This window comes from Mesoplodon mirus, assembly GCF_964341445.2.
Source record: "Mesoplodon mirus genome assembly, contig: HAP1_SCAFFOLD_1342, whole genome shotgun sequence".
NCBI lineage: Eukaryota > Metazoa > Chordata > Mammalia > Artiodactyla > Ziphiidae > Mesoplodon > Mesoplodon mirus.
This window is the reverse complement of record NW_028294765.1, coordinates 49,519-77,410: the sequence shown is the minus strand read 5'-3', so window position 1 is coordinate 77,410 and position 27,892 is coordinate 49,519. Positions and strand designations below refer to the sequence as shown.

The window sequence follows — 27,892 nt, the reverse complement described above, 5'->3', positions numbered from 1 at the left end:
TCAACGTCCATTACTCAGCCATGAAAAGAAATGAAATTGAATTATTTGTAGTGAGGTGGATGGACATAGAGACTGTCATACATGAGTGGAGTAAGTCAGAGAAAAACAAATACCGTATGCTAATGCATATATATGGAATCGGAAAAAAAAAAAGGTTCTGAAGAACCTAGGGGCAGGCTAGGTAGACGGAGGCGTAGAGAATGGACTTGAGGACACGGGGAGGGGGAAGGATAAGCTGGGACGAAGTGAGAGAGTGCCATGGATTTATAATACACTACCAAGTGTAAAATAGATAGCTAGTGGGAAGCAGCCGCATAGCACAGGGAGATGAGCTCGGTGCTTTGTGACCACCTAGACGGGTGGGATAGGGAAGGTGGGAGGGAGACGCAAGAGGGAGGAGATACGGGGGTATATGTATAGCTGATTCACTTTGTTATAAAGCAGAAACACACCATTGTAAAGCAATTATACTCCAATAAAGATGTTTAAAATTTTTTTTTAATTTAAAAATTAAAAAAAAGGTCAAGAAAGCCAAGAAACAGCTGAGGTACCATTCAGAATAAAGGCCACTACAGAGATATGACAACTCAAAGCAGTATGTAACTCTGAACTGCATCCTTTTGCTATAAAGGTTATTATTGGGACATTTGGCAAAATCTGAATGGGGCCCAAGGATTAGTGGCAATTTCCTGATTTGACGGTTGTTTTGAGGTTACATAGAAAAATGTCCTTGTTTACATGAAATACATACTAAATTCAGGAGTGATTTTTAGGAGTGACAGGCCCAGCAACTTGGCAATTTATTTTCAGATGATTCAGGTTCTGAATTGGTAATTTTTCTGTCTGAGGAATAGTTCAATTTTTTTTTTTTTTTTTTTTTTTGGGCCACGCTGTGCAGCTTGCAGGATCTTTGTTCCCTGACCAGGAACTGAAACTGGGCCTCGGCAGTGAAAGCGCCGAGCCCAAACCACTGGACCGCCAGGGAACTCCCTAAAAATGTTTTTAAAAGTGTAACTTCTTTTCCTTTTTATGTTATATGACTTAAAAAATGACTATAGCAATGAAGACAGTGATGTTGACGATGAATTTGTGACATCAAGAATTTCATAAAATTATTTCTTGAAATAAGGTAGAAATTCATGTTATTTTATATAATGTGATTTTTAAGTATATATTTTCATTAAAACATTTAGGAGTTAAAAAAAGATCAGTGAACGAATGTGCTCTTCTAGGTTGAATTAAAATAGAATATTTAAGGTTTAAAAAAGTTTGGCTGGGGAAAAATAACAGTTTTGCAAAACCTTTGCGATCCAAAACTAAGATGATATTCAACAGCAAGAAGTATTCCAATTTCTCATAACCAGTTCTCACAAGCAAAGAAATGCATGCCTCACTTTAAGAAGGTGTCCAATAGAAACAGGCAAATCTGAAAGAGTTTACCAAGTGTAATAAATTAGAGGTGAAATCACAACAAAAGAATTTATGGCGTACAAAAAAATTCACAAGTAGAAGATTCCTTCTATCAACTTCTCAGAGTTCCATGAGCTCTCCCCTGACCTCTGAAAGATGGGTTTTACCAAAATCTGGTTTACACGGAACTTTTCAGGTATATATGGTCTGAAAAGAAAGAAGTATCTGCTAAGAACCTGCCTGGTGCTCCTTCCTTGTTGCAGCCCTTCTTTGTGTAAGTGATCAGAATCAGGTCCAAGAGACACAGAATCAAGCATGACATATCACACCAAACACCATTTCCTGTCCAACCAATTCTCATCTCTCTCCAGTAATGAAAAGGTGGACGTTCTTCTTGGACTGCAGCATCTGTGCAGCCCGCTCCACCCCGACCACAGCAGACAGCCTCTGGGCATCGTACTTGGAGTAGGGGACAGTGCAGGTCCAGGCAGCTTCCTCTCCTCTGGTGGCGGCTTGCAGCATGTTACAGACTTCACTGTAGAAGTGGGGATATGTTGGCAGTTCATAGAAAATTAGGTTCCTGATGCCTTTTATTGTGTATCTGTTAGAAGGAGAAAGAGAGGCTATGTCTACATGAGAAATTTTATGGAAAAGCCACCGAAGAGTTTTACAGGGACATAGTCACTCTCGCTGTTTCATGCAAGGAGAAAGACCATGGCACAAATAACACACAGACCAAAAGTTACTCAAATTTGAGCTGGAGGGGCTCATTTTTTGTGACAGTGTATTTGAATTCCTAATGTTTGGCTTAAGATAATGATAAAATGAATTTGCACTTCTTGAGCCTAATCTGAGCAGACTGAGGTAGGGTGGGGAAGAATAGTAGACAAGGATTAGAAATCTGTCGCAGAAAATTTGAAAAGCAGGCATTTCCAATTTAACATTATCCTAATTATAATCAGGCAAAACAGTGTTCTGTAATGGAGATGAGGTCAGACCAGACCCAGTACATAAAATAAACAGCATAAACTGTAAATGCACTCCCATTAGTCTTTTCTTGTCATTCTGTAGACATGTTAACTCCATGGCAGATGTCCCAAGTTCACCCATTTACAAAATCCTGCCCGAGGACCCATTAGGCATTATGGGAAGGCAATTAATTTCAACAGCTTCCTCGCTTCTTTCCCTGCTGCACAGGGCTGCATGGTGTGGGGGGGGTGCAGACCCTAGGGACGCGCCTTACGGTTCGGGTTGAGATCAATCATTCCCTCTTGGGCTCCATGACCAAAGATTTTATACGTTGACAAGTTTCTGATTTTTCCTGTTAAGACTCTCATACAGGGCTGATGTCAGACTCCCTCGGGAATTTTATTTTATTCATGGACGGTAAGTTTTCCTTGTCTTTTTATCCCTTGGCTCATCCTGATCTCTCTGGAGACCCTCCTCTCCCAAAATATAACTGCAGCCCATTACTTGGATCAGCTTTCCACATCCTCTTTCCATAAAGGAATTTTAATGGCTAATGATGTTGAAAAAACACAGTTCTGCCTCAGTAGTTATCAAAACAAACACAGAGTTCCATTTCTGCTTAGTATGTAGAAAACTCAAGAGAATACTGCTCCCGTGCTAACAAGAAAAAGATAATCTACAACAGTGTTCCTTTTCCTGAGCCTAGACAGCTGATGTCACAGGGCAACCAAGTGAACGGATTCAACGGTGCCCTGGTGTGTGTGTAACAACTGATTCTCAGTGGGGGAGGATAGGTGCTGATTTGAAGCATTTGCCAATTTCTGTGGTGTAAATACTCCATTTCAAGCTACCAGTGTCATGTTGCTGAACTTGGAACTGGGAAGAGATGTGCAACCATACCTTAAGAGCTGGTATGAGCCAGCTTCAGCCCATCACTGACTGAATTCCAAAGAGTGACAAGATGGTCTGAAGAAAGACAGGACATATGAACCACTTCACCTTTGGCAGAGCACAGTGGGGAAGAGGGCAGCTGCTAAGAAAGTGGGTAGGAAGAAAAAAGCTACACTTTTAACAAGTTCTTAAAGGGCAATTATGGGCTTGCATGACAGTTCAGAATCCCTGGGATTCCCGGACACTCCTTTACTTCACAGTCATGATGGCTTTTCCAAAGGTCTCCACTGGGAGCCCTGGAAAGGCTGGACGCAAGGCAGAAGACCTGAGAGACCCCGATGGTGGTGCAGACATGAAAACTCACTCTCTTCCCAGAGCCATGTTGTATATGAAGCTAAAGCCTGAAGCCAGTGAGGGGGCAAAGGTCAACTGCCAGGGTGGAGTCAGAAGCAGCAAAACTGTGTGCCCTAAGGGAGGAGCATTAACCCCTCACCCCATCCCTCCCCACCACAGGACTTACATCCAGTCAAAAGAGCAGTCTGGGGAAAGGGGAAAGGGCATGAAGACTGGGGAAAGGGCATGAAGCCTGTTCAGCCCAAGATCCTGCACTGATGTAAGCAGATGTTTGCCACCACTGCAGAGATGCAGGGAACTCTTCCCCACCAAGACCCCTCGTAGAACAAGGCAGAGGCTGGCCACCATGGAGGGTGGTGCAGGAGCCCTGAGAAAGCGCCAGCTCCAAAGCCCAGGATGGACAGAACCTGCCTGCATCTGAGCTGGACCAGGAGGAGAACAACTGCCCCACTTCAAGCCTTAGGGGAGGAGCGAGCAGGAGCAGCCTGCTGCTGGGGGAGGGGCCGGAGCGTGGGAGAGGCTCTCCCTCGGCACAGGGGTGCAGGGCATGGTGAAAGCTGAGAGGGGAGCAGGACACTGAGACAAGGCCCTCCAGCACTGGGCCCCACAGTGGGCCACTGTCTGCTGGAGGAACTGGCAGTTTGTGGTAAATAGAAGGCAACGACGGTAACAACCAAATCCTAACTACATTCACAACTGCCACGCTAGTGGCCTGACAGAAGAGGCGTCCAGGCCAGCTACTTACTCAGGCACTACGTTCAACTGACAATTACAAAAAACACAGAAAAGCAAGAAAAAGACATTAAAACCATGAGGTATCATTTTGACTATCAAGTCACTGGAAAAAAGGAGAATTTACAGAAATATTTACAGAATTTACAGAAATAGGCTAATGGAGTATAAATTATTGTGAGTGTGTATTTCACCGGGGAGGGGAGAAGATGGGAGTGGCAACACACAGCAAATTTTAAACTGGGTACAGCTTTTGAACAAATAAGTTTTCCTTTCCAAATTTATCCTAAGGAAATGCCTAGGCAACTATGCCATCAACTACGCATATGGATGCTCTTGGCATTATTGTATATAATAACAGAAAACAACAAATCAGTATGCCCATTAAAAGGAAACTGGGTTAATTATATACCCATACAATGTAACACTATGCAACCATTAAAAAGGATGCTATACACACCTTAAAGATTACTTATAATTACACAGAAAAGGTATTTTTACAATGTAAAGATTTAGCAGACCTACCTTGACCAAGTGATTACATTTAGTATCACCAAAAATGGGACAAACTGACACCCTGGGCCTCTTGAGGAGATGCAGGGGGAAGTACACAATAGCCTCTATGTAGAATTCTTACTAAAATAATGTTTAAATCTTTGGTCCCCGAACTCTAATGCTCACTGAATCACCTATTTGTTTTTTAAAAATACCTGTAATTGGTCCCCATCCCCAAACACCATGATTTAATTGATACTGGGGTATGACCAGGGCATTCAGATTTTTAAAAGCTCCCCAAGGGGATTCTAATATGTAGCAAAGTTTGGGAACACTGATCTAAATAATAAGAAAACAGCCAAATCCAGATGTGAGACATTCTACAGGAAACTGGACTGGACTCTTCAAAACATATCAGTATCACAGCAAGAAACAAAGGCAGAGAATTATTCTAGATCAGGGTTTCTTAACCCTGGCACTACTGCCATTTTAAGCCAGGTAATTCTTTGGTGTAAGGGCTGTCCTGTGCACTGTAGGACGTCTAGCAGCACCCAGGCCTTGACCCGCTTGAACCACTAGACCACTAGAGTAACCCTCCAACTGTACCAACCAAAAATGTCTCCAGATATTTCCAAATGTCCCTTGGGGAGCAAAACTGCTCCTGCTTGAGAACTGCTAAAATAGACTAAAGAAACATGTCACGCAAATGCAACGTAGGATTCTTAACTAAATCCTGGATTGGAGCGGGGAGTGGGTGGTGAGAAGCAGCTGTAATAGTCATTTTGGGAACAACTAGGAAAATTTGCATACAGACTAAATATTAGATGGTATTACTGCAGTAATGTCAAGTGGTATGTTAATGGTGTTGTGGTTAGATAAAAGAATGTTGTTTTTAAGCTCTACAGGCTGAAAGATTTAGGAGTTAAGTGTCACGAAGCCTCCCATAATTTACTCTCAAATGGTTCAGGAAGAAAAAATAAGAGATGTGAGTGGAAAGAGAGAAGGAGAGACAGAGAATGTGGGTGCATGAGAATGTGGCAAAATGCTAACAGCTGGTGAAGCCTAAGTGGAAGGAGTTAGAGATGTTCACTGGGATAGTCTTACAATGTCTTTTGAAATGAAATCTTCCCAAATAAAAAGTTGGAGCGGGGGCAGGATATAGTAGAACTATATATATATTAACTTAAAAATACATCCATAACATACAAGTATATACCAAAATGCTAACTTATTTAAGCTTTTTTTCAATAAGCACATAAAACATTCAAGATAAAGAAAAATCCAAATGTGTACACTGTGATCCCAATGTTGGTGTCCTTTTTAAAATGCCTGTGTCTGTGTGTGTGTGCACGTGCACATGTTTTTTACATCAAAGAGACAGGAAAGAAATACACCAAAATGGGTATTTATATCAGTAAGATGATAGGTGATCCCATTTTTTTAACCTAGATTTTCTAGGTTCTCTACAATAATTGTGTAATACTCTTATAATGAGAGTATTTTTAAAGCAAAATAAAACAACAAAACCAATTCCAATAGGTATTATATTTAAAACCCAAGAAAATCTCTCTTAGGACCAATTCGTGCACAGTAGAGACTAGGCATCTCCTGGAAATAAGAGCACGTGACCAGAACCTCTTCAGAGGGGCAGTTAGTAACAATTCCCATGGTCTTCTGCACCTCTTCCCCTGCCTTCCTCCTCTCCTGTATGTGCTTTGGGTCTTCGGTGACCCCTACAAATATGGCGTAACACTGTGACAGGACCCAAAACTAAGGACATTCCCGATGTCTATGTTACCTGACAACTGTTAAAGATAAATGAGGCAACCACAACTGACTTGCAAGGCTGGCTCCTGCATACAGTCTATAAAGACGAGGTCTGTTACTTCTATAACTGGGGTTCTCCCTGGGGCAGGGAGCACTCAGAAACACCCCACTAGCGTTTCCCACCTCCAGAAATCCTACCTCCAGAGTTTCTGATTGCCCCCTGCTTAAGAATCCTTCCTGTGCTAACCCACTGATAATGCTCAGAGAAAGAACTGTGAACTGTCCTCCCCTCAGGAGGGCCATCATGACCAAATGCCCATCCCATCCTAAGATTCTACTGGTTTCATCTCCCCAAAGAAAACAAATCCTCAGGATGAAAGTTTTTTGCTAGCTCACAAATGAACTGCAATATGTCTAACACGGCCTACTTCCATAGAGAATATAAATACAGAATTTTAAAGCTGGATACTAAAGTGTAAAATACATGTACTTTTCCCAAGGTCAAATGAAAAAATCAAATCACAAAGACACTGCAGATCAAAATACCCATCATCACCTTGGTGACCTCTCAAGCAAAAAAATCTATAGCTGGGAACCTTGAGATAATTGGCAGTTGCAGGTTATCTCCATTCAACTTAAACACCCACTAACCTGGTCCAGGGTACAAAGCTAATGGCACGTGTTCGGTTTGTCTTTATAGTGACTTTGGGGACAAAACAGTTTGGTCAATAAATGAACAGTGTAAGACAGAAGACTGTCCTGCCTACTTAAGAGAAAGGGCTCCTTTGACATCATGCCCTCTCCTTGAAAAGCTGCTACTTGAGAGCAGTCCTCATCCCAGCTTAGCTCACTCTTGCTACAGACAATCACGCTGGGAAGTTTTCCAATCCATCCACTTCATTTAAAGGACTTGCTTTGATGTATCAAGCTTTTGGAAAACTAAGGGCTCTTTAGACCTGCTGAGTGCAAACTCCCCCAAAATACCATTTCCAACATGAATGAAAACAACAACTCACTGGAACAAAGCAAATAATGATGCCAGCAAGAAGCAAACCCTGAAGCCCTTAAATAGTCACCTCTAAGCCCCTCACCTTTTGCTTCTCCTAAGCTTCAAGGAGCCCCTTAGTCCTGGTTCTCCTTGGTGCAGAAGTGTGTGTGCACTGCCTCAGGACAAATGAGAGCTTTCTGAACACTGACCCTGTACTCAACTTCCATCTCCACAGACCACACAGTCCCCAGGTGTTTCATCTGTGCTTCTACGACAGGTTCCTCCCTTTCCTGTATTCAGTTGAGAGCTGCTCAACTCTATAATATCCTTCTTGAGGGGTATACCCACAGCTACAGGAGGTACCCTAAGTATGGACCCACTCCAGATCTGTATACAGGTTATGCTGTAGTCACTCATTCGTTTCTACCACCTTTTCCAACAATGCCCATTTTGAAAGAAAACCAACCAACCAATCAAGAAAAGTCTGTCCAGCCCCCCAGACTCTGGCTTGTCTGCAGGAGGTGAAGCAAGGGAGGACCTTATAACACAGCAAAGCCCACCATGCACTTGGAAGCAGACCCTCCAGAGAGGACACTTGAAACCTGGCCCTACTTTACCTTTTGTAGAAATGGAAGTGCTCTGTGAGGAGCAGGAACTGCTTCTCTCCTTGAAGGAAGAAGTGTCTGGCCCTGGAGACACCAGACTTCTGGGTGTACTCGCAGATATGAGTGAAGTTCAGTTCCTCCTCCTTGAAGTAATTTCGGAGACGCACAAAGTCAAAGTAGGAGGGGACATAGATAAGCGTGTGAGACGTGACTGCATCACGATACTGAGGCAAAATCTTGTTGACGAAAAAGTTAAACCTGATTTGGAAAGGCAAAGGGCAGAGAGTCAGTGGTCTAGAGGTGAGCCATAGTGTCACTGCCAACTGCATGACCCTGGGCAAGTCACAATCTCCTTCTACCTCCCCTAAGAGGCCAATTTGGCCTACCTCATTGCAAAGAGATTATATAGGGATAAAACTTGTTAAGCGCATCAAAAAGTAAGTGCCAACACTATTCATCATAAAGGATAGATGTGATGCTGGTATATCCCAGAGAATTATTCTAGGAAGTACGTAACTGTATCATTCATTCATTCATTCAGTTGTCAATCAGTCAGTCAACAAATAATTACTGAACACCTACCATGTGTTAAGCACCATTCTGCTACCATGGGTCCCCTGACTAAACACAATGAGAAGACGGGGAAATTACATAGAGAATTAGAAAAACAGTTCTTGCCCTGAAGGGCTTAGAATTAAGTTGTTGACATGAGGCATTAAAAAATTAATGTAATTTAAAAATGCCACAGTCTAGGGGAAAGTACCCTTGATTTACTAACCCTGACACTATTGGAACTAGGACAACACACCATTTCTCTGGCCTTCAGTGTCCTCCTCTGTCAATGGCATGATTGGATTCAATTATCTCATTTCATTTCGTAAATGGTAACTAAGAAAGCCAACGTGGAATACAATTCTAAATTTGAATGCCCAAGTAAAATCCCTCTCTGTGACCCCCAGGGATCCAATGGGACAGGGGAGGGTACCTGGCATCAATCACTGAAGCTAGGTTTTCAGGTTCCATCCTCTGGAAGACATGTGGGAGCTGCACCAGGACATGACTGATGCAGCCTGTCATCGGGACGTTCCTCACAGCCACCTGCCAGGAGTCAGTGAGAACATTAGGAAGTGAGCTATCCCCATTGTTGACCAAATGCTGTCCTCTCCTTCTGCCTCATGACCCAAACAATACACAATACTTCATGAAAATTCAGAGAAAGAAGGAGAGAACCCACCTGGCCTTGCACATTGACGCAGTACTTGTTGAACACAGAGTTGATCTGGGCATCCTGCAGGGCCCCAAACAGCAGCGTCTGACGATAGTACTTGGACCAATTATTGAGGTTCCACATGCGCACTCGAGAAAAGTCCACCCCATGTGAGTCCAAGGGCAGTAGGTTCATGTGGTTCATCAAATGCTTTGAGCAGAAGTAATACTCCATTAATACTTATTGAACACTTACCTGTTGGGCGTTGCTAACCTTTCTATAAGCCCATCATCTTATTTAACCCCATGAAGTAGATATTATCATCTCCCAAATTACAACAAGAAAACAGGCTCAGATGGGTGAGTGACTTGCCCATAGTCAAGCGAACAAGAAGAAAAGCTCAAACTGGCCACCTTGTGGATCTCTCAAAAAGGATCAAGATGCTACCTATACAGAATATTTCTTTTAAAGGAAATTCTGAAATGCCACTCTGGTCACTCTATAAGCAACTCAGTTCCAGACTTGGACAAGAAGGGAAATGACACGGAAAACAGAGCTGCTGTCCTTCCATGACTTGGCTCCCAAAACGTTAGAAAATTCCCGGAGTGACTACATGTGCCTTTTGCTCAAAATAAAGATGACTCAACCATCGACATGCCTGTTCTATTTTAATCATATTTTTACCTTGTAATGTATATTGAAGGGTCACAAGTACTATAAGTTTATTCCCTACTTTATAAATAAGTACTCCCCTTTATCTGTCCCAAACTTACTCCAAGTCCTGGGGTTGTAGAAAAGGTAAATTCTCACATGCCTTATAAAAATAAACCTATAGTTCTGTGATGAGGATTGTTCCAAAGCACAATCCTAAACCCCAAAACATTGCAGAGTATGTTGAGAGGGAGAAAAAAAATTATAGTACAAATTACAGTAGGGGGACAAAAACATCTTACGTTTCTCTGTAAAACATCACAAATTAAGAAATCATGAGCAATGTTTTCCCATCTCCACTGAAGACCAAACAAAAGAGAACGAGCATAAATAGGAGGAACTATTTTAGATAAAAACATTCCTGGTGAGGAGGGATTTCAATCAATCAACCAACCAACCAACCAACCAACCAACCAACCAACCACACTAAACTGGTCTATTACTAGAAGCAACTTTTAAGGGGAAAAAATCTTTTCTGGAGATTTGAAAATGTTGACAAGAATTTTTATCTTTCTGGATACTTTACTGACCAACTTGTGGGTAGAAGAGGGGACAACATTTCCCGTTTTCAAATTGGAAAATGTGGAATATTTCCATTTCCAAGCTGAGTTTTAATCTGGACTTTAATAACCATTTCAGACTCAAACCACTGAGCTTCTTGTCTCTAAATGTTAATGACCAGCATTACCAAGACATGCTCCCAGTTCTGCATCAGGTAAATGTCAGCTTGATCAATGATGAGAAGCTTAATACAAGACAGAAAGTCAAAATCTCTCTTCTTCTCTCCTTCTCCACCAATGATGGTCCTCAAGCCCAGAGGGGAGGCAATGAGGATGTCTGACGAATAGAAGGGGGCATAAAGTCGGATGCTTCTCTGCAGTATTGCCACCCCTATACACAAAACAGCCAAGCACACATCAGTTCATGAGTCACCACCAAGCCATTAGCTTCCACCCTCTCCAACTGCAGCCTCCCCTTGTACCTTCCACATCTTCCCCTTTGCATGTAATTGTGCTCCAACTGCTTTAATTATTAAAATCATCATCGTCATCCCTCCTTTGCATCTACGGTCCCTTCTAGCTCCCACCCTCTTCTTTTCCTTCACTGGCAAACCTTCCAAAAAATTATCTCTACTTTAAAATCTCCCACTCACTTCTTAATGTACTGCAATCTGCCTCTGAGTCTCAGGACACCACTGAAATGACTCTTGCCAAGGTCACCAACAGCTCTCAGTTACCAATTCAATGGCACTTTAGTGTTTCTTGTCACGAATGCATAAGCACACCCTCCTTGAAATGTTCTTTTCCTTACTGGTGGTTTCTGTCACTTTAACACTTACTTCTATTACTGACCTGGTCCTTATCTATTTTTCCATATTCAAAGAGCTCTTCAACAAATCCCTGGATTCACCCACAAGTTCTCTTTCACTCTACATAAAGCTTTGGATAAATATATTCACTAATTATGGCTTTAACATTATCATCACAAAAATTTATATTTCCTGCCCACATCTCTTTCCTAAGCAACAAGTAGCAGTCTTTAAAGAGCCCAGATCATATGTGAAGGAGATTCACTTGCTAATCTTAAAGCATCTACCAGAGGGGCAGAAGTTGGCTGGGACTCTCTCTGGGGACAGAATGCTGGCAGATGCCATTTTTACAAATTCCCTCTACCTTGATGGCACTGGTGGGTGCCACTTTTTTGCACTCTCACTCTTAAGTTGCTAACAGTGGTGGTGGGTGAGTACCCCCTACCCCACGGCCCTGCACTGCCTGTGTGCAGCACTGACAAACATGGACAACGAGCAGCCACGCCTACCCCATCTCATGCCACTCGCGGGACACGACCTGAGGCAACAATCACATGTAGCCCACACAGGGGACACTCCTTGAGCACCAGGCTCAGGCAGATGGGGGTGGGACTGCATTTCTAGACTCCATGGGAGTGAAACAAACAGAGAGAGTTTATAAGATGACCAAGAACTAGGAAAAAGTTAAAAATACAGTTCATCTCCCACACAGGGCCACTCCTTCAAGACGGGGCAGTAACTGTTTTGCATAATACACAGAAACAAAGACGGAGAGTCAAGCAAAATGAGGAAGCAGAGGAACATGTTCCAAATGAAGGAACAAGATAAAACCCCAGAAAAAATATTTAATGAAACAGATGCAAGTGATTTATCCAATAAAGAATTCAAAGTCATAGTCCTAAAGATGCTCACCAAACTTGGGAGATGAATGAACGAACACAGTGAGAAACTCAAGAAAGAGACAGAATATAAGAAAGTTCTAAACAGAGCTCACACAGCTGAAGATTATAATAATTGAACTGAAAAATACACTAGAGGGAATCAACAGCAGACTAGATGGTAGAAAAGAACAGATCAGTGACCTGGCAGACAAGGTAGCAGAAATCACCCCAACAGAACAGCAAAGAGAAAAAATATTTTTAAAATATGAGGACAGTTTAAGGGAACTGTGGGACAACATCAAGTGTACTATCATCGGTGTTAAGGGGTCGCAGAAGAAGAGAGAGAAAGGGGCACTAACACCCACATTATAGGGGTCCCAGAAGGAGGACAGAGAAAGAAAGGGGCAGAAAACTTATCTGAAGAAATAATGGCTAAAAATGTCCCTAACCTGGTGAAGGAAACAGACATTCAGGTCCAGCAAGAACCAAGAGTCCCAAACAAAATGAGCCCAAGGAGATTCATACCAAGACACATTATAATTAATATGTTAAAAGTCAAAGGTAAAGAGGGAATCTTAAGCAGCAAGAGAAAAACAACTAATTACAGACAAGGGAATCCCCATAAGAATATCAGCTGATTTTTCATCAGAAACTTTGTGGTCCAGAAGGAGATGGCATGATATGTTCAAATATGCTGAAAGGAAAAAACTTCCAACAAAGAAGGAAGGAAATAATAGAAGTCAGATGAGAAATACTGAATAAATGAAATGGAGACAAAAAAAAAAGATCAATGAAACTAAGAGCTGGTTCTGTGAAAAGATAAACAAAATTAACAAACCTTTAGTCAGACTCAATAAGAAAAAAAGAGAAGGGGCCCAAATCAGAAATGAAAGAGAAGCTATAACTGACACTACAGAAATACAAAGTATCGTAAGAGACTACTACGAACAATTATACACCAACAAGTCAGATAACCTAGAAGAAATACATAAATTCCTAGAAACACACAATCTTCTAAAACTGAATCATGAAGAAAAAATGTGAATAGATCAATTACTAGTAATGTGATTGAATCAGTAATCAAAAAGCTCCCCAAAAACAAAAGACCAGGACCAGAGAGCTTCATGGTAAATTCTATGAAATACTTAAAGAAGATTTAATACCTATCCTTCTCAAACATATTTCAAAAAACTGAAGAGGCGGAAACACTTCCAAACTCATTTTATGAGGCCAGCATAACCCTGATACTGAAACACCACAAAAAAAGAAATGTACAGGCTACTATGCCTGATAAACACAGATGCAAAAATCCTTGACAAATTATTAGCAAACTGAATCCAACAATACATTAAAAGGACCATACACTATAATCAAGTAGAATTTATTCCAGGGATGCAAGGATGGGTTGACAAAGTGGGTATAGAGGGAACGTATCTCAACATAACAAAGGCATATACGATAAACCCACAGCTAACATCATATTCAGTGGTGAAAAGCTGAAAGCATTTCCTCTAAAATCAGGAACAAGACAAGGATGCACACTTCTGCCACTTTTATTCAACATAGTATTGGAAATCCTAGCCACAGCAACTAGGCAAGAAAAAGAAATAAAAGATACCCAAATTGGAAAGGAGGAAGTAAAACTGACTATTTGCAGATGACATGATACTTTATGGAGAAAACCCTAAAGACTCCACCAAAAAACTGTCAGAACTAATAAATAAATTTAGTAATGTTGCAGGATACAAAATTAACAAAAATCTGTTGTGTTTATATACATTAATAATGAACTATTAGAAAGAGAAATTAAGAAAACAATCCATTTACAATAGCATCAAAAAGAATAAACTACCTAGAAAAAAATCTAACCAAGAAGGTAAAAAACTTGTACTTGGAAAACTACAAGGTATTGATGAAAGAAATTAAAGATGACAGAAACATGAAAAACTACACCATGCTCATAGATGGGAAGACTTAGTACTGTTAAAATGTCCATACTGGACACCAAGGGGGGAAAGTGGGGGTGGGGGTGGGGGTGTGATGAATTGGGAGATTGGGACTGACATGTATATACTAATATGTATTAAATGGATAACTAATAAGAACCTGCTGTATAAAGAAATAAATAAAATTCAAAAACAAAGTCCATACTACCCAAAGAAATCTACAGATTTAATGCAATCCTTATCAAAGTACCCATGACATTTTTCATAAAACTAGAGTAATCCTAAAATTTGTACAGAGTTGCAAAGGATCCTGAATAGCCAAACTGATTATGAGAAAGAAGAACAAAGCTGAAGGTATAACACTCCCTGATTTTAAACTACACTACAAGTCTACAGTAATCAAAATTGTACGGTAATAGCACAAAAACAGACACAGATCAACAGAACAGAGAGCCCAGAAATAAATCCATATTTATATGGTCACAATCTATGACAAAGGAGACAAGAATATACAATGCAGAAAAGACAGTCTCATCAACAAATGGTGATGGGAAAACTAGACAGCTACATGCAAAAGAATGAAACTGGACCACTAGCTTACACCATCTACAAAAATCAACTCAAAATGGATTAAAGACTTGAACATAAGACCTGAAAACCACAGAACTCCCAGAAGAAAACATAGGCAGTAACTTCCCTGACAACAGTCTTAGCAATATTTTTTTGGATCTGACTCCACAGGCAAGGGCAATGAAACCAAAAATAAACAAATGGGACTACATCAAACTAAAAAGCTTGTGCACAGCGATGGAAACCATCAATGAAACAAAAAGGCAATCTACTGAATGGGAGAGGATATTTGCAAATCTAGTAAGGGGTTAAGATCCAAGATATATAAAGAACTCATGTAACTCATTATCAAAAAACCCCAAACGGGGCTTCCCTGGTGGCACAGTGGTTGAGAGTCCGCCTGCCGATGCAGGGGATATGGGTTCGTGCCCTGGTCCGGAAAGATCCCACGTGCCACGGAGCGGCTAGGCCCGTGAGCCATGGCCGCTGAGCCTGCGCGTCCGGAGCCTGCGCTCCGCAATGGGAGAGGCCAAAACAGTGAGAGGCCCGCGTACTGCAAAAAAAAAAAAAAAAAACGCAAAAAAAAACCCCCAAACAATCCAATTAAAAAATAGCAGAGGGGGCTTCCCTGGTGGCGCAGTGGTTGAGAATCCACCTGCCGATGCAGGAGACACGGGGTCGTGCCCCGGTCCGGGGGGATCCCACATGCCGTGGAGTGGCTGGGCACATGAGCCATGGCCGCTGAGCCTGCGCGTCCGGAGCCTGTGCTCCGCAACGGGAGAGGCCACAACAGTGAGAGGCCCACGTACAGCAAAAAAAAAAAAAAAAAAAAAAAAAAAAAAGCAGAGGACCTGAATAAACATTTTTCCAAAGAAGTCGTACTGATAGCCAACAGTCAAATGTAGAGATGCTCAACATCACTCATCAGGAAAATGCAAATCAAAATCACAATGAGAAATCAAAACTACAATGAGGTACCATCTCACACTGGTCAGAATGGCCATCATTAAAATGTCTACAAATAACAAATGCTGGAGAGGGTGTGGAGAGAAGGGAACCCTCCTACGCTGTTGGTGGGAATGTAAGTTGGTGCAGTCACTATGGAAAACAGTATGGAGTTTCCTTGGAAAACTAAAAATATAATTACCATATGATCCAGCAATCCCACTCCTGGGCATATATCTGGACAAAACTATAATTCAAAAAGATACATGCACCCCTATGTTCACAGCAGCACTATTCACAATAGCCAAGACATGGAAACAACCTAAATGTCCATTGACAGATGAATGGATAAAGATGTGATACATATATACAATGGAATACTACTCAGTCATAAACATGAACAAAATAATGCCATTTGGCAGCAACATGGATGCAACTACAGATTATCATACTAAGAGGAGTCTGTCAAAGAGAAAGACAAATACCATATGATATCACGTATATATGAAATCTAAAATATGGCACAAATGAACCTATCTACAAAACAGAAACAGACTCACAGACCTGTGGTTGCCAAGGTCAGGGGTGGGGAAAGGGATGGACTGAGAGTCTGGGGTTAGTTGATGCAAACTATTACCTTTAGAATGGGTAAACAACAAGGTCCTACTGTATAGCACAGGGAACTATATCCAATCTCCTGGGATATGCCATAATGCAAAAGAATATAAAAAAGGATGTATATATGTGTATAACTGAGTCACTGCCGTACAGCAGAAATGAGCACAACATTGTAAATCAACTATACCTACTCCAATTAAAAAAAAAAAAAGAAGAATGTATCAGGTGGCTAGTAAGTGCTGTGATCAAAATGAAATAATATAAAATGATAGGCTGTGATTTTGGAGTTATAAATTCTTACAGCCACCATGTATTATAAGTTGCTATTAACCAAAGCACAGAGAGAAAAAAAACCACAATGAGATATCACCTCAAACCTGTCAGAATAGGTCTTATCCAAAAGACAAGAAATAACAAATGCTGGCAAAGATGTGGAGAAAAGGGAACCCTTGTGCATTGTTAGTGGAAATGTAAATTGGTGTGGCCACTATGGAAAACAGTATGGATGTTCTTCAAAAATTAAAAATAGAATCACCATACAATTGAGCAACTCAACTTCTGGGTGTTTATCCAAAGAAAAAAACCCACTAATTCAAAAAGATATATGCACTCCTACGTTCAATGCAACATTTATAATAGCCAAAATATGGAATATGGAAGCAGCCTAAGTGTCCACAGATGACAAATGGATAAAGATGCGGTGTGTACACACACACACACACACACACACACACACACACACACACACAATGGAATATTACTCAGCCATAGATGAATGAAATCTTGCCATCTGCGACAACAAGGATAGACCTTGAGGGTATCACAGTAAGTGAAATAAGTCAGACAAAGACAAATATCAACAGCATGTGACTTCACTTATATGTGGAATCTCAAAAACAAAAAACCAGACAGATAGATACAGAGAACAGACTGGTGGTTGCCAGCAGGGAGGGCGGGGTTGGAGGGTGGGCAAAATGGATGGGGGAGATCAGGAGGTATAAAACTTCCAGTTATAAAGTGAACAGGTCACAGGGATCCAATGTATGCCATGGGGAATATAGTCAATAATATTGCATTAACTTTGTATGGTGACAAACGGTAACTTTACTTATTGTTGTGATAAGTTTGTAAGGTATATAGACATTGAATCACTATGTTGTACACCTGAAACTAATATGTCAATTATATATCAATTAAACAAAAGACTGATTTATCAGCTCCTTGTTGGCCGCCTGCATATGTTTAAAACTAACTGTAAGCTCTAATCCCCTTGCACTGCACACTCCGGCCATGCTAAAGCCTCTGAATCCTAAGTCTTGCCGGTTTATTCACCCTGATGCCTCCACACTTGCCATTTCCTGTCTGAAACTTTTTCTTCCACTCTCATCGCTCTACTTTGTACCTGGCTAAATCTGACTCAGGTTTCAACATAGTATGGATGGTACCTCCAACAGAAGGCCTTCCCTAACAGTCCTGAGCCCATTTTGAGTAAGGATATTTGCTTTAAATACTTTAACTAGAACACCCACTATCCTCTAACCGTAACACATCTCATCCCATACTGTCTGATTTGTCTTAAGGCTGGACTTGCTTAACAGTAACTTTTAATTCCATATCTCCAGCTTAACAGTGCCTGGCACATAGTAGATGCTTAATAAGTGGTAAATGGGCATACGTGACTAATAAATATTTTCCAGGAACTTTTTCAATGAACAAGCAACCAAGTACATGGGAGCTGAATGACAAACAAGCAAAAATGTGCAAAGCTGGGTGGGAGTCAGTAAGTCCAGAGTGGAGATAATTCAGGTGTGGGCACTCCACATGGCAGGCAGGAGGGAAGTCCATTACGTACAGATGCTCTAGTTTATTCATCTTCCCCAGACTGACCCACCCAGCCCCATCAGCTCCAACTCCCCCAAGAAGCCCTGTAGCATTGACTGTGAGCTACCAGCTATAGGCATGCTGAGACATTTGTTATAAACATGCAGGTGCCTTTCATACATGCCTTCACAGACACTCCATCCCATTAGCCAAGTATGTACCCCATTAGCCAAGGCAAGACTCTCCCCTGGCAGACGAGTGGTCTCAAATGTGTCCTGGTTCTGCTAGGAGGCTGAGACAGTGACCCTCTGAAAGAATGCCTAATTCCAGGCTTCTAGCTTCCAGCTATGTGCACCTCACACCTCAGGTCCCTCAGGGTCTCAGTTTTGACAAGGAGGAATTACCAGTCCTGAAGTGGTCATCGATGTTGCCGACAAATACAGCTTCATAATCCTCAGGCCTCTTCAGGTTGGGTGGTCTCTCCTTGGGATCTGAGCCATACTCTCCATTAAACCTCTTTTTGTTGCTTACAATTATTTTCTTCTTGCTGTCGCCCTCAAGAAGACAGATGAAGAGCTGTACCACCCGCAAAGCAGCTTCCCGGAATGGCACCACTATCGGCACCTGTGGAGGGAGTGATGGGCAGCCTTGGAGGGGCAAGGGGAAGGAAGGACAGCTCGAGGTGAGCCTGCTGGGGACCTAAGGAGCCCTCCGTTCCACAGCCCCTGGCCAAGGACCACATCCGTGTCACCCCCTTTACATAGGACCTGGCTCAGTACTGAAGGCTGAGCATCTTTCCGAACCACAGCACCATGTCCTATGGACTTCAATCTCATGGCTCCTTGGGGTGGGGGTGGGGTTAATTCTTAAGCAGAATGTAGAAATTTTATTTATTTATTTTTTTTTTTGCGGTACGCGGGCCTCTCACTGTTGTGGCCTCTCCCGCTGCGGAGCACAGGCTCCGGACGCGCAGGCTCAGCGGCCATGGCTCACGGGCCCAGCCGCTCCGCGGCATGTGGGATCTTCCTGGACTGGGGCACGAACCCGTGTCCCCTGCATCGGCAGGCGGACTCTCAACCACTGCGCCACCAGGGAAGCCCAGAAATACTCTTTGAGGTAAGTCAATGCCGTTAACAGAGGTGTCCATTAGCAAAAACCCAAGGGCATAAACACACAAAGCTCTTTGAGGACAAGAAATGTTACTCATTTCTGTCTCCCACAGAACTTAGTTCAGTATTTTGATCCGTAAGACCCAAGGAATATGCTGAACAAATGAATTAGATGTATTAAGTAGAGAATAAAGTTAGTAAGGAAAGGACTAAAGCATCATTACTTTTCTAGTACATTTCCTAGTACATTTTTCAGAAATGATGATAAAGGATTTCTGAAATAAGATGATATTTCAATGGGAAATATAGGATTCAGTTTTCCAAACATTTCCAAAAGTGCTCAATTTTAACTGTTGAGGAAAAAAAAACAGAAGATGCTTAACAAATGATTACCTTCTAACTACCCTTGTGTAAACAATACAATCAATGGATATAACCCCAGTCAGATCAGACAATTCACCAAATTCTGAATGTGACTCATGGGTAATCTACCTCATATTCTATTTTGCAATTCTAAATGGAAACAGATAATCTTATTATCCTGATGTTCAAGATTCTGAGATAGTTTCTCAGAAAGGCAACCAGCACAGCCAGAGGGGTGTAGTGATTCAGTTTGGTACAGTGCAGGGATGATGGATCAGTTTTGAAGAGGGCCAAGTTACTGTCCCGGCTGTCACACTAAGTAAGTGTCTAGGCTTTGGTTTCCCCAACTATCAAACAAGAGGGTTGGACTAAGAAATCTCTAAGAGCCATATCAGTATCAAAATCCTAAAATCCTATTAAGCCCAATGAGAAGAATCTAAGAAGATGAGGCTTCTTCAATATAGACACAGAGGCTAAAGGGTAAGGGGGTATGGGTGGCACAGTATCTAGCTCCAGCACATCATGAAAAACGTAGACAGAATTCAACGACGTAAGCTCCCAATCCACTGGAGCTTAGGCTTATGAGCCACATAAATGTAATCATCACTTTAAGCAGTAATAAGGATACAATGCAAAAACAGGGATTTTGTTTTCCAAGGTCTACATATTTATGTGGCTTAGTGAAGGGAATCCTTGGTTCTAGTCCTGTCTCTGCTACTTTTTCTCTGGTTCTCTTTAGCAAGGTCCTCTACGAATCTGGGTCTCTGTCCACAGGTGTAATATGTAGGGATTGAATAAAAGGCTCCTTAAGGTCCCATCCAGCTCTGACAATCACAAAGAAGAGATTTATAGTGGAGTGTTACTTATGTAGGATCAGGGTTTATCTTTAAGGAGAGAATTATCATGGAGGTACCTCCTACTCCACTTTCCAGTTAGATCTGCTGTTAGAGACAGTCCACTGAGCTGTCTGCAGCACTGCCGTGACATTACCTGGCCCATCTAATATGCTCATTCTTGGACTCATTCATTATTCCAATCATTAAACCATCTGAGAACCTGCTAAGTGCCAGGACCCATATGTTAGAGCCTTACAGCCTCCTTGAGGGCAAAGTTCTGCTGCTGCCACTCACCTTGGGCCTCGTTAGCCCTTGGTCCCTGAAGTCATCATCATCACCCAACCCAAGTTTCTGGCTTCGGCATCTGCTGTTGTTGGCAAGCACCTGGGCATTGGCTTTGAGAACGTGATTTATCACATGCAGGCAGTGCACGTGGCGGATCTCTTCCCCTTTCTTCAGGGCAGTCCTTTCTGGGTAGAACAGGTCCCGGTAAGAATTCATAATTAAGAAGAGCTCTTTCTGGAGGGGTGTGAAGGGGCTACTTGAATTTGGGGGACAAGAGGGGAACTGGCTGTTGGTCTTGATCCAGGTGGATTCCAGAGGCTTCTGGAGATGAAGTGACTTTAAGTCAATGTCCTTTGGGGGTTTAAAGGTTTCCAACTGTTGAAACCTGGATGAAAAGACAAGCTGGCCCAGGATGGGCCACTGTGGGAGAAATGATCAAGAACTAAGTTAGAAATGAATTATAGTACCTTACATTCATATAATGCTTTATAATTTACCAAGGCCTTTCACAACTTACAGATCCTCTCACTTTATCCTCACAACAACCTTACAAGCTAAACACTATAATGCTCTTCTTGCAGTTTAGGAAATGCTGAGGTTCAGAGGTTATAGGATTCAGACAAACAGAGGAGAACAGAGCTAAGGGTTAGAGCCCAAGGTTTCTGACTTTAGAAACCTTGTGAGCTCTTCACTAGATCAGTGGGTCACAAACTGTCCTGTGGACCACACTGTAGGAAGTCAAAATTTACTCTAGACAAAAGAAAAGGGGGCCCAACGGTCAAATAACTTCGGTAACCACCACAAAACCTAATCCCCCTCAGGGAGAGTCACAAGCAGATCGGACACTAAAGGTTCTGCTGAGTCCTGTAACAAGGACTCCGTTCCACTTCGTTTGACCCAGAGTTTTCCAAATTTATTTGGACGTGGAACAAGGTTTTTGTTGTTGTTTTGGATTTTTTTTTTTTTTTGGAGACATATATTAGAATTGAAAAGAATAGTATTTTGTGGAATACCAGTTTGGGAATTTTTGCACTGTAACAAAACTGCTGATCTTAGCAATAAAGAAAGGATGACCTCTGCAATAAAAAAGAATTAACTATTGATATATGCCAACAACTGGGATGAACCTCCAAGGAATTATGCTGCGTGAGAAAAAGCCAACCTGTATGATTTTATTTATATAACGCTTTTGAAATAACAAAATTATAGAAATGGAGAACAGATTAGCGGTTACCAAGGGTTAGGAATGGGGGAAGGGAGGTGGGTGTGGTTATAAAATGGCACCAGGGAAGAGGAGGGATCTTGATGGTGCTGGAAATGCTCTGTATGTTGACTGTGGTGGTGGCCAGGGCAACCTACACGTGATAAAACAGTATAGAACTAAATAACACAAAGGAGCAGGAGCAAAAGTGAGGAAATCTGAATAAGACAGGTAGGTTGTATCAGTGGAAATTTCCTACTTGTGATATTGTACTACAGTTTTGTAAGATGCTACCATTGGGGGAAACCGGGCAAAGGGCACATGGGATACCCTTGTATGATTTCTTACAACTGCATCTATAATTATTACCTCAATAAAAATTTCAATGAAACAAGGATGACCAATTCTTATGAATAGCATCAGTGGTGAAAAAAAAAATCACCGAAAAAAGAAGCAAAAACTGCTCCATACTGAATAATTTAGGTGTGAACTTATCTCAGATATTTCAAACAAATGAACAGCAGTAGCTACTGTCTGACTGAACACTTTGTACATGTCTTCCAGTAAACTAAATTACTTTATTTTGATGCAGGCATTACTGTCCCCCTCTAACAGATGAGAACAGTGAAGATTAAAAAGGTAGATTAACTTGCCTTAGGTCATGAGATAGCCCCTTGCAGACGTTGGTCTAAACCCTGGTGTACCTGTCTCCAAAGCATTCTTATCTTATTGGTCCCCACCTTCCAGCTTCCCAGTGCCTTTTCTAGCTATGCCTGTGCCTTACTGGGCTCTTCCAGTCTTCCTCTATCTTGCTCCCTCTCAAGCCATCTGCCACGGGTGTGTATCATACATTCAGGGAGACCACTAAAACCCAAGACCACTGCTTGCTTTTAGCTGGTGGGTAGTTTTGGGATTTGTGGCAACAGCCTGGATTTCTTTTTCTTTCAGTTCTTTGTTTACATGTTGTGCAAATGGATCTAATTCAGAAATAAAGAATATTAGAACACTTAGGGCAAATGACAGGGATTTTCCAGTCTTCCCCTGTGAATGACATCCTGTTTTCATGATGTTAACTCATCTTTTTCCCCATCAACTTTCCCCATCATTTATCCCAGTCCAGAGCTTAAAAGTTTCTGACAGGTTCATCTCCCTAAAGCATTTCTTTAATCACATTATTCCCCACCTCAAAAACCTTTGAAGAAACTTCTTGGACTGAAATTCAACATACACCTCTAACCTACCTCTCTAATGTAATTTTTGAATTACATGGCTCTCAAATTCTTCTGCCACTGTGGCTTTCCTTCCTTTAACTGAAAATTCTATCCTCTTGTTCACCGCATTTCTATATATCCAAATAGTATCCGTTGAATGTTACCCCCTGACTCACAATAAATAACTATTTCCCAAGAGCCTACTGTGTCAGGCACAGTTCTGGCTCCAAAGAAGCCATCTCTGGTCCCCTATAGACAGTCATCACTTTCTCTCAAGCGCCCCACCCTGCCCTCAGTTATCCACACCAACACATATATGTGCATGTCCTACCTCACCTAACTAGACTGCAAGATCCCTGAGGGCAGGTACCACGTCTGATTTAACCTGCACTGGAAGACAAATGTAAATGCTCAACACTCAACTGAGGTGAACAAATGATCAAAATGGCAGGGTCAGTGCTCTGCACTGGCCACCCAACCTTCTCTTCCAGCCCCACTCACGTAAGAAGCAAAGTTAAATGACCCATTCAGGGACCCAGGTAGTAAAACTTCAAATGCAGTGCACCTTATATTAAGACCTAAGATAAAGGTGAACAATAGGAAATAAGAATTCTAGGTGATAATATATCAGTACAGACCAAACAACCAGAGAAACTTTAGGATAGTCAAGCCTCCTAATGTTTCCTCCAGGGTTTTTTTTGTTTTTTTTTTAACTTTTTTTGAGTTCAGAACGCGGTTTTTGCCCAAATTCTACCTGCTACTTCTTCCTCTTGTCTAGAATAGCTAACAGAACCAAATGAGGATTAAAATTTCAACTTCAGTGGCACCGCTGGTTGAAGAATGGCACTGGGACCAAAAAAGGCAGTCAGGACGCAGAATGAGACCAACCTGACGTGCCCACCCAGGCACAGGCTAAGACACAGGACCTGAGAGACAGCAGAGCCCTGCCTCAGCCTACCACAGGCTTGTCTAAGTAACAGTCATGGGGACAGAGGCATGGCCCATTGTTCTGTATCTTGACTTTGGCGATGACAATATAAATATACACATTTGTCAAAACTTATCGAATTGTATACTTAAAATGGGTACACCTTGTTGAATGTAATTCATACCTCAATAAAGTTGATTTTAAAGTTAAATTAAACAGTCGCCTATGGGGACTTCCCCAGTGGCACAGTGGTTCAGAATCCGCCTGCCGGGCTTCCCTGGTGGCGCAGTGGTTACGAGTCCACCTGCCAGTGCAGGGGACATGGGTTCGAGCCCTAGTACGGGAAGATCCCACATGCCACGGAACAATTAAGCCCGTGCGCCACAACTGCTAAGCCTGCACTCTAGAGCCCACACACCACAACTACTGAAGTCCATGCACCTAGAGCCCGTGCTCCGCAACAAGAGAAGCCCCCACAATGAGAAGCCCATGCACTGCAATGAAGAGTAGCCACTGCTGGACGCAAATGGAGGATGCCCGCATACAGCAACGAACACTCAACGCAGCTATAAATAAATGAGTGAATGAATTAAATAAATAAATAAATAAATAAAAGGAAAGCAGTGCACTGAGCCGTGACTGTGCCTTCAAATACAAGATTCTGGAAAGAGTCCAGAAATTGGTAAATTACTCTTAGAACTGTAGAGAGGAACAACAGCTTTCCCCTGTGAATTGTAATAGTTGGCAAAACATGCTAGTGTTTCCTTCTTTCCTTATCCTTTCTGAATAAATTGAAAGTGTATGAATATATGAATAAAATGTGACACAGTTCATGGGCATCATTCAAATCATTCCCTGCCAATTATGGGAGTCTGTTGAACACTGAACAACAAATGTTTCTTGACTGACTAAACTATTGTCTGATTTGATGAAGGAAGAGAGGAAGAAAGAAGGAAAGGAAGGAAGGATTGATTTTATGGCAACTGAGTAGATCTTAGCAGAAATCCTGACTCTGATTTTAGAAGCCTCAAACACTGATATTCTATTTCCCCAAATCCCCCTTCACTGGCTCTATTGTTTTCCCACCTCCTTTCCTTTCTTTCTTGTTTTTAAATTAATTTTTATTGGAGTAGAGTTGCTTCACAATGTTGTGTTAGTTTCTGCTGTACAGCCCCCCTCCTTTCATTTCTATGTATGCAGCAGCCATGAGCAGCTCTGCTAATAATGTTTGTAAAAGAGTGAACTAGATCAGAAAAAGCCTGGTAGCTACCTGGTACCCCTAGGGATTTAGTCATCCAGGATCCTGGACAGCAAGATCTGGTGGGTCTTTGTTTGATTTTGAAAGACCCAGAAGAAACTGCTACTGCTAGCAACTCAACGTTTTACAGATGTCACTGTGCTGGGGAGGGACAGGTGGTGAGTGGGCTGCCTCATCTCTGATTCCTAGGTCTGAATGAGATAAGAGAGGGAAAACAGTCCCAGAGAACGGCATCAGAAGTTTCCCAGGGGGGTTAAAATCAAGTGGAGCCACACACAGGCCATCTGAGCCGTCCCCACATCCTGGATAGGGGATGGGGGTGGTGTAAGGGGCTGACGAAGAGCTGTTTCTACTCTTCTACTCTTAGTCTACCTTAATCCATCTTTCTTGCAAGACATTTTGTCTATTTCCAAGTTCAGAGATTTGAACTTGAACCTGAGTGTGGCCACTTCCCGCGTCATCTATTGTCCTCCATGAGCCTCAAGCGTACAATACGAATACTAATAACTAACACATACATATACATTTAGCAAACATGTATGAACACCTACTGTGTGCCAGGCTCTGTGGCAAGCACTGAGAACACAGTGGAAATAAGACAAAGTCCCTGTCCTCCTGGAGCTTACTTATACTCCAGGCAGAAGCCCCCAGAGGGCAGCTCCTATGGGGGGTTTTATATACAATTAAAATTTTATACGTAATCAAAAATTTTTAAAAACTTGTTGCAAACATATAAAAATTGGAAGATTTTATATAAAAATCCAGATTTCCCAGTGGCAAAACTGGGCTTGTCTTTCTGTACAGCAACCATCAGCCAGAACTCTGGCTGCTTCCTTTACAAGGAATGCATGCTTTCCAAGTAGACACAGTCCTCAGCATTCCCGGACACTCTTACCTTGTTAAAGCTTAAACAATATTTTTGTTTACTTGTTTGTTTACCTAAAACCCTTCAATGTTCCCTCACTGTAAATAGGAGAAAGTCTAGCTCTTTGATATGACATTCCATTCAAGGCCTTCCAGATCTGTTTCCTGCCTAATGCATCCCTATAAATGCTACACACCAGTAAACTGCAGTTTCTTGACCCTCCCATGTGGTACCTCTGAACCTGTGCAGTGCTATTTTCTTTGCCTAAAATGTCCTTTGTTTCTGTTTTTCTATCCAGATAATTAATATTGACATTTAAGGGTCATCCTAAACACCTCCCTCTCCCTTTGTGCAGGCTTCCTGTGAGGAAATGCCCAGAGGGTCACGTGGTCTGGAGACCCATAAAGATGCAAATGGTCCACTTGAGACCAAAAGGGAATCAAGTGTTCTTTATCTTATGGTTGGGCCCAGGGACCTTCCAATTGGTGGCAACTTGTAAAAAGCCTCAGCTTTCCCAATAAGTGGGGACAAAATATAAACATTAAATGAAATAATGTCTGTAAGTGAAATTAGACAATACTTTTTAAAAAATTGAATGGAATTATTGATGCTGGATAAGTAGCAGCTATTATTCCAGTTGTTATTATTATTCGAAGTGGAGGCCACTTCATCAAGGATGATAGGTCAGCCGCTGCCAAGTGTGTTCGGGGAAGAAGAGTCTGTTAGGGCTACAGGGTAGCAGAATAGTAAGAGATGTGATTGGACAAACAGAAGAGGGCCAGCAAGGGGCCTTCCAACTCATCTCCCTGCTTGGCCATTTTCTCCTTTCTCTTTATTTTAAACACAGCAGCCAGAGTGATCCTGCAAGACAAGTCACCCCACATCACTTTTCTGCTCAAAACCCCTAGTGGCCCCCTATCTCTATCAGAGTAAAAGCTGCAGCTATTAGATCTCAGATCTCACATCCCAACCGTCTCCCCTCTCTCCTCACTCTGCCAGACACTGGGCCTCATTCTGACCTCCCTGCTCATCCTTTAAAGTGTGCTCTTACCTCAGGGCCTTTGCACTTGCCAGCCTCTCCTTCTGGACCCATATTCCCTCTGCTATCCCCAGGGTTCCCTCCTTCATTTTCTTAGATCTTTACTTGGATGTCTTCTTCTTGCTGGTTAGTCTATCTAAAATTTTACTTCTCCCTCGCCCCCTCCACTTCCTGACCTGTTGCCTTATTGCTCTTAGAACTTATCACCAACTAACATGCTTTACTTATCATACTTGTTTATCTTGGTTATTGTCTATCTCCCCCACTAGAATATAAGCACTATAAGAGCAGAAGTTTTTATCTGTTGCTCACCGCTGTATCCCCAGCACCTACAACAGAGCCTGACCCATCGTAGACATGCAATAAACATTTGTTGGATGAGTGAATCAAGTTTCTTGATTCAATAAACATTGGGAAACCACAGAATGTTTTTGACCAGAAGAGTAAACCGATCAGAGCTCACAAAGGGGCTTAGGATAGATTAGGGTAGGGGATAGGATGGGGCCACAATAGTAGAAGGATACACATGGGAAGGTTTAAACAGAGGGCTTCAGTAGGAATGAAAGAAAACAGTAGGA

At 42.0% G+C, this 27,892-nt stretch overlaps 1 protein-coding gene across 1 annotated transcript; it reads right to left on the bottom strand.

The window, feature by feature from the left end:
* Positions 1–480: 480 nt before the first annotated feature.
* LOC309797985 (U3 small nucleolar RNA-associated protein 25 homolog) lies at positions 481–27,368 on the bottom strand (the record flags this gene model as incomplete). Its single annotated transcript, XM_082646343.1, has 8 exons — positions 481–2,011; positions 8,224–8,469; positions 9,197–9,309; positions 9,446–9,628; positions 10,818–11,020; positions 18,624–18,843; positions 20,822–21,232; positions 27,327–27,368. 8 exons carry the CDS (start codon positions 27,366–27,368, stop codon positions 1,768–1,770), a joined length of 1,662 nt encoding a protein of 553 aa, XP_082502469.1. The 3' UTR covers positions 481–1,767.
* Positions 27,369–27,892: the final 524 nt, after the last annotated feature.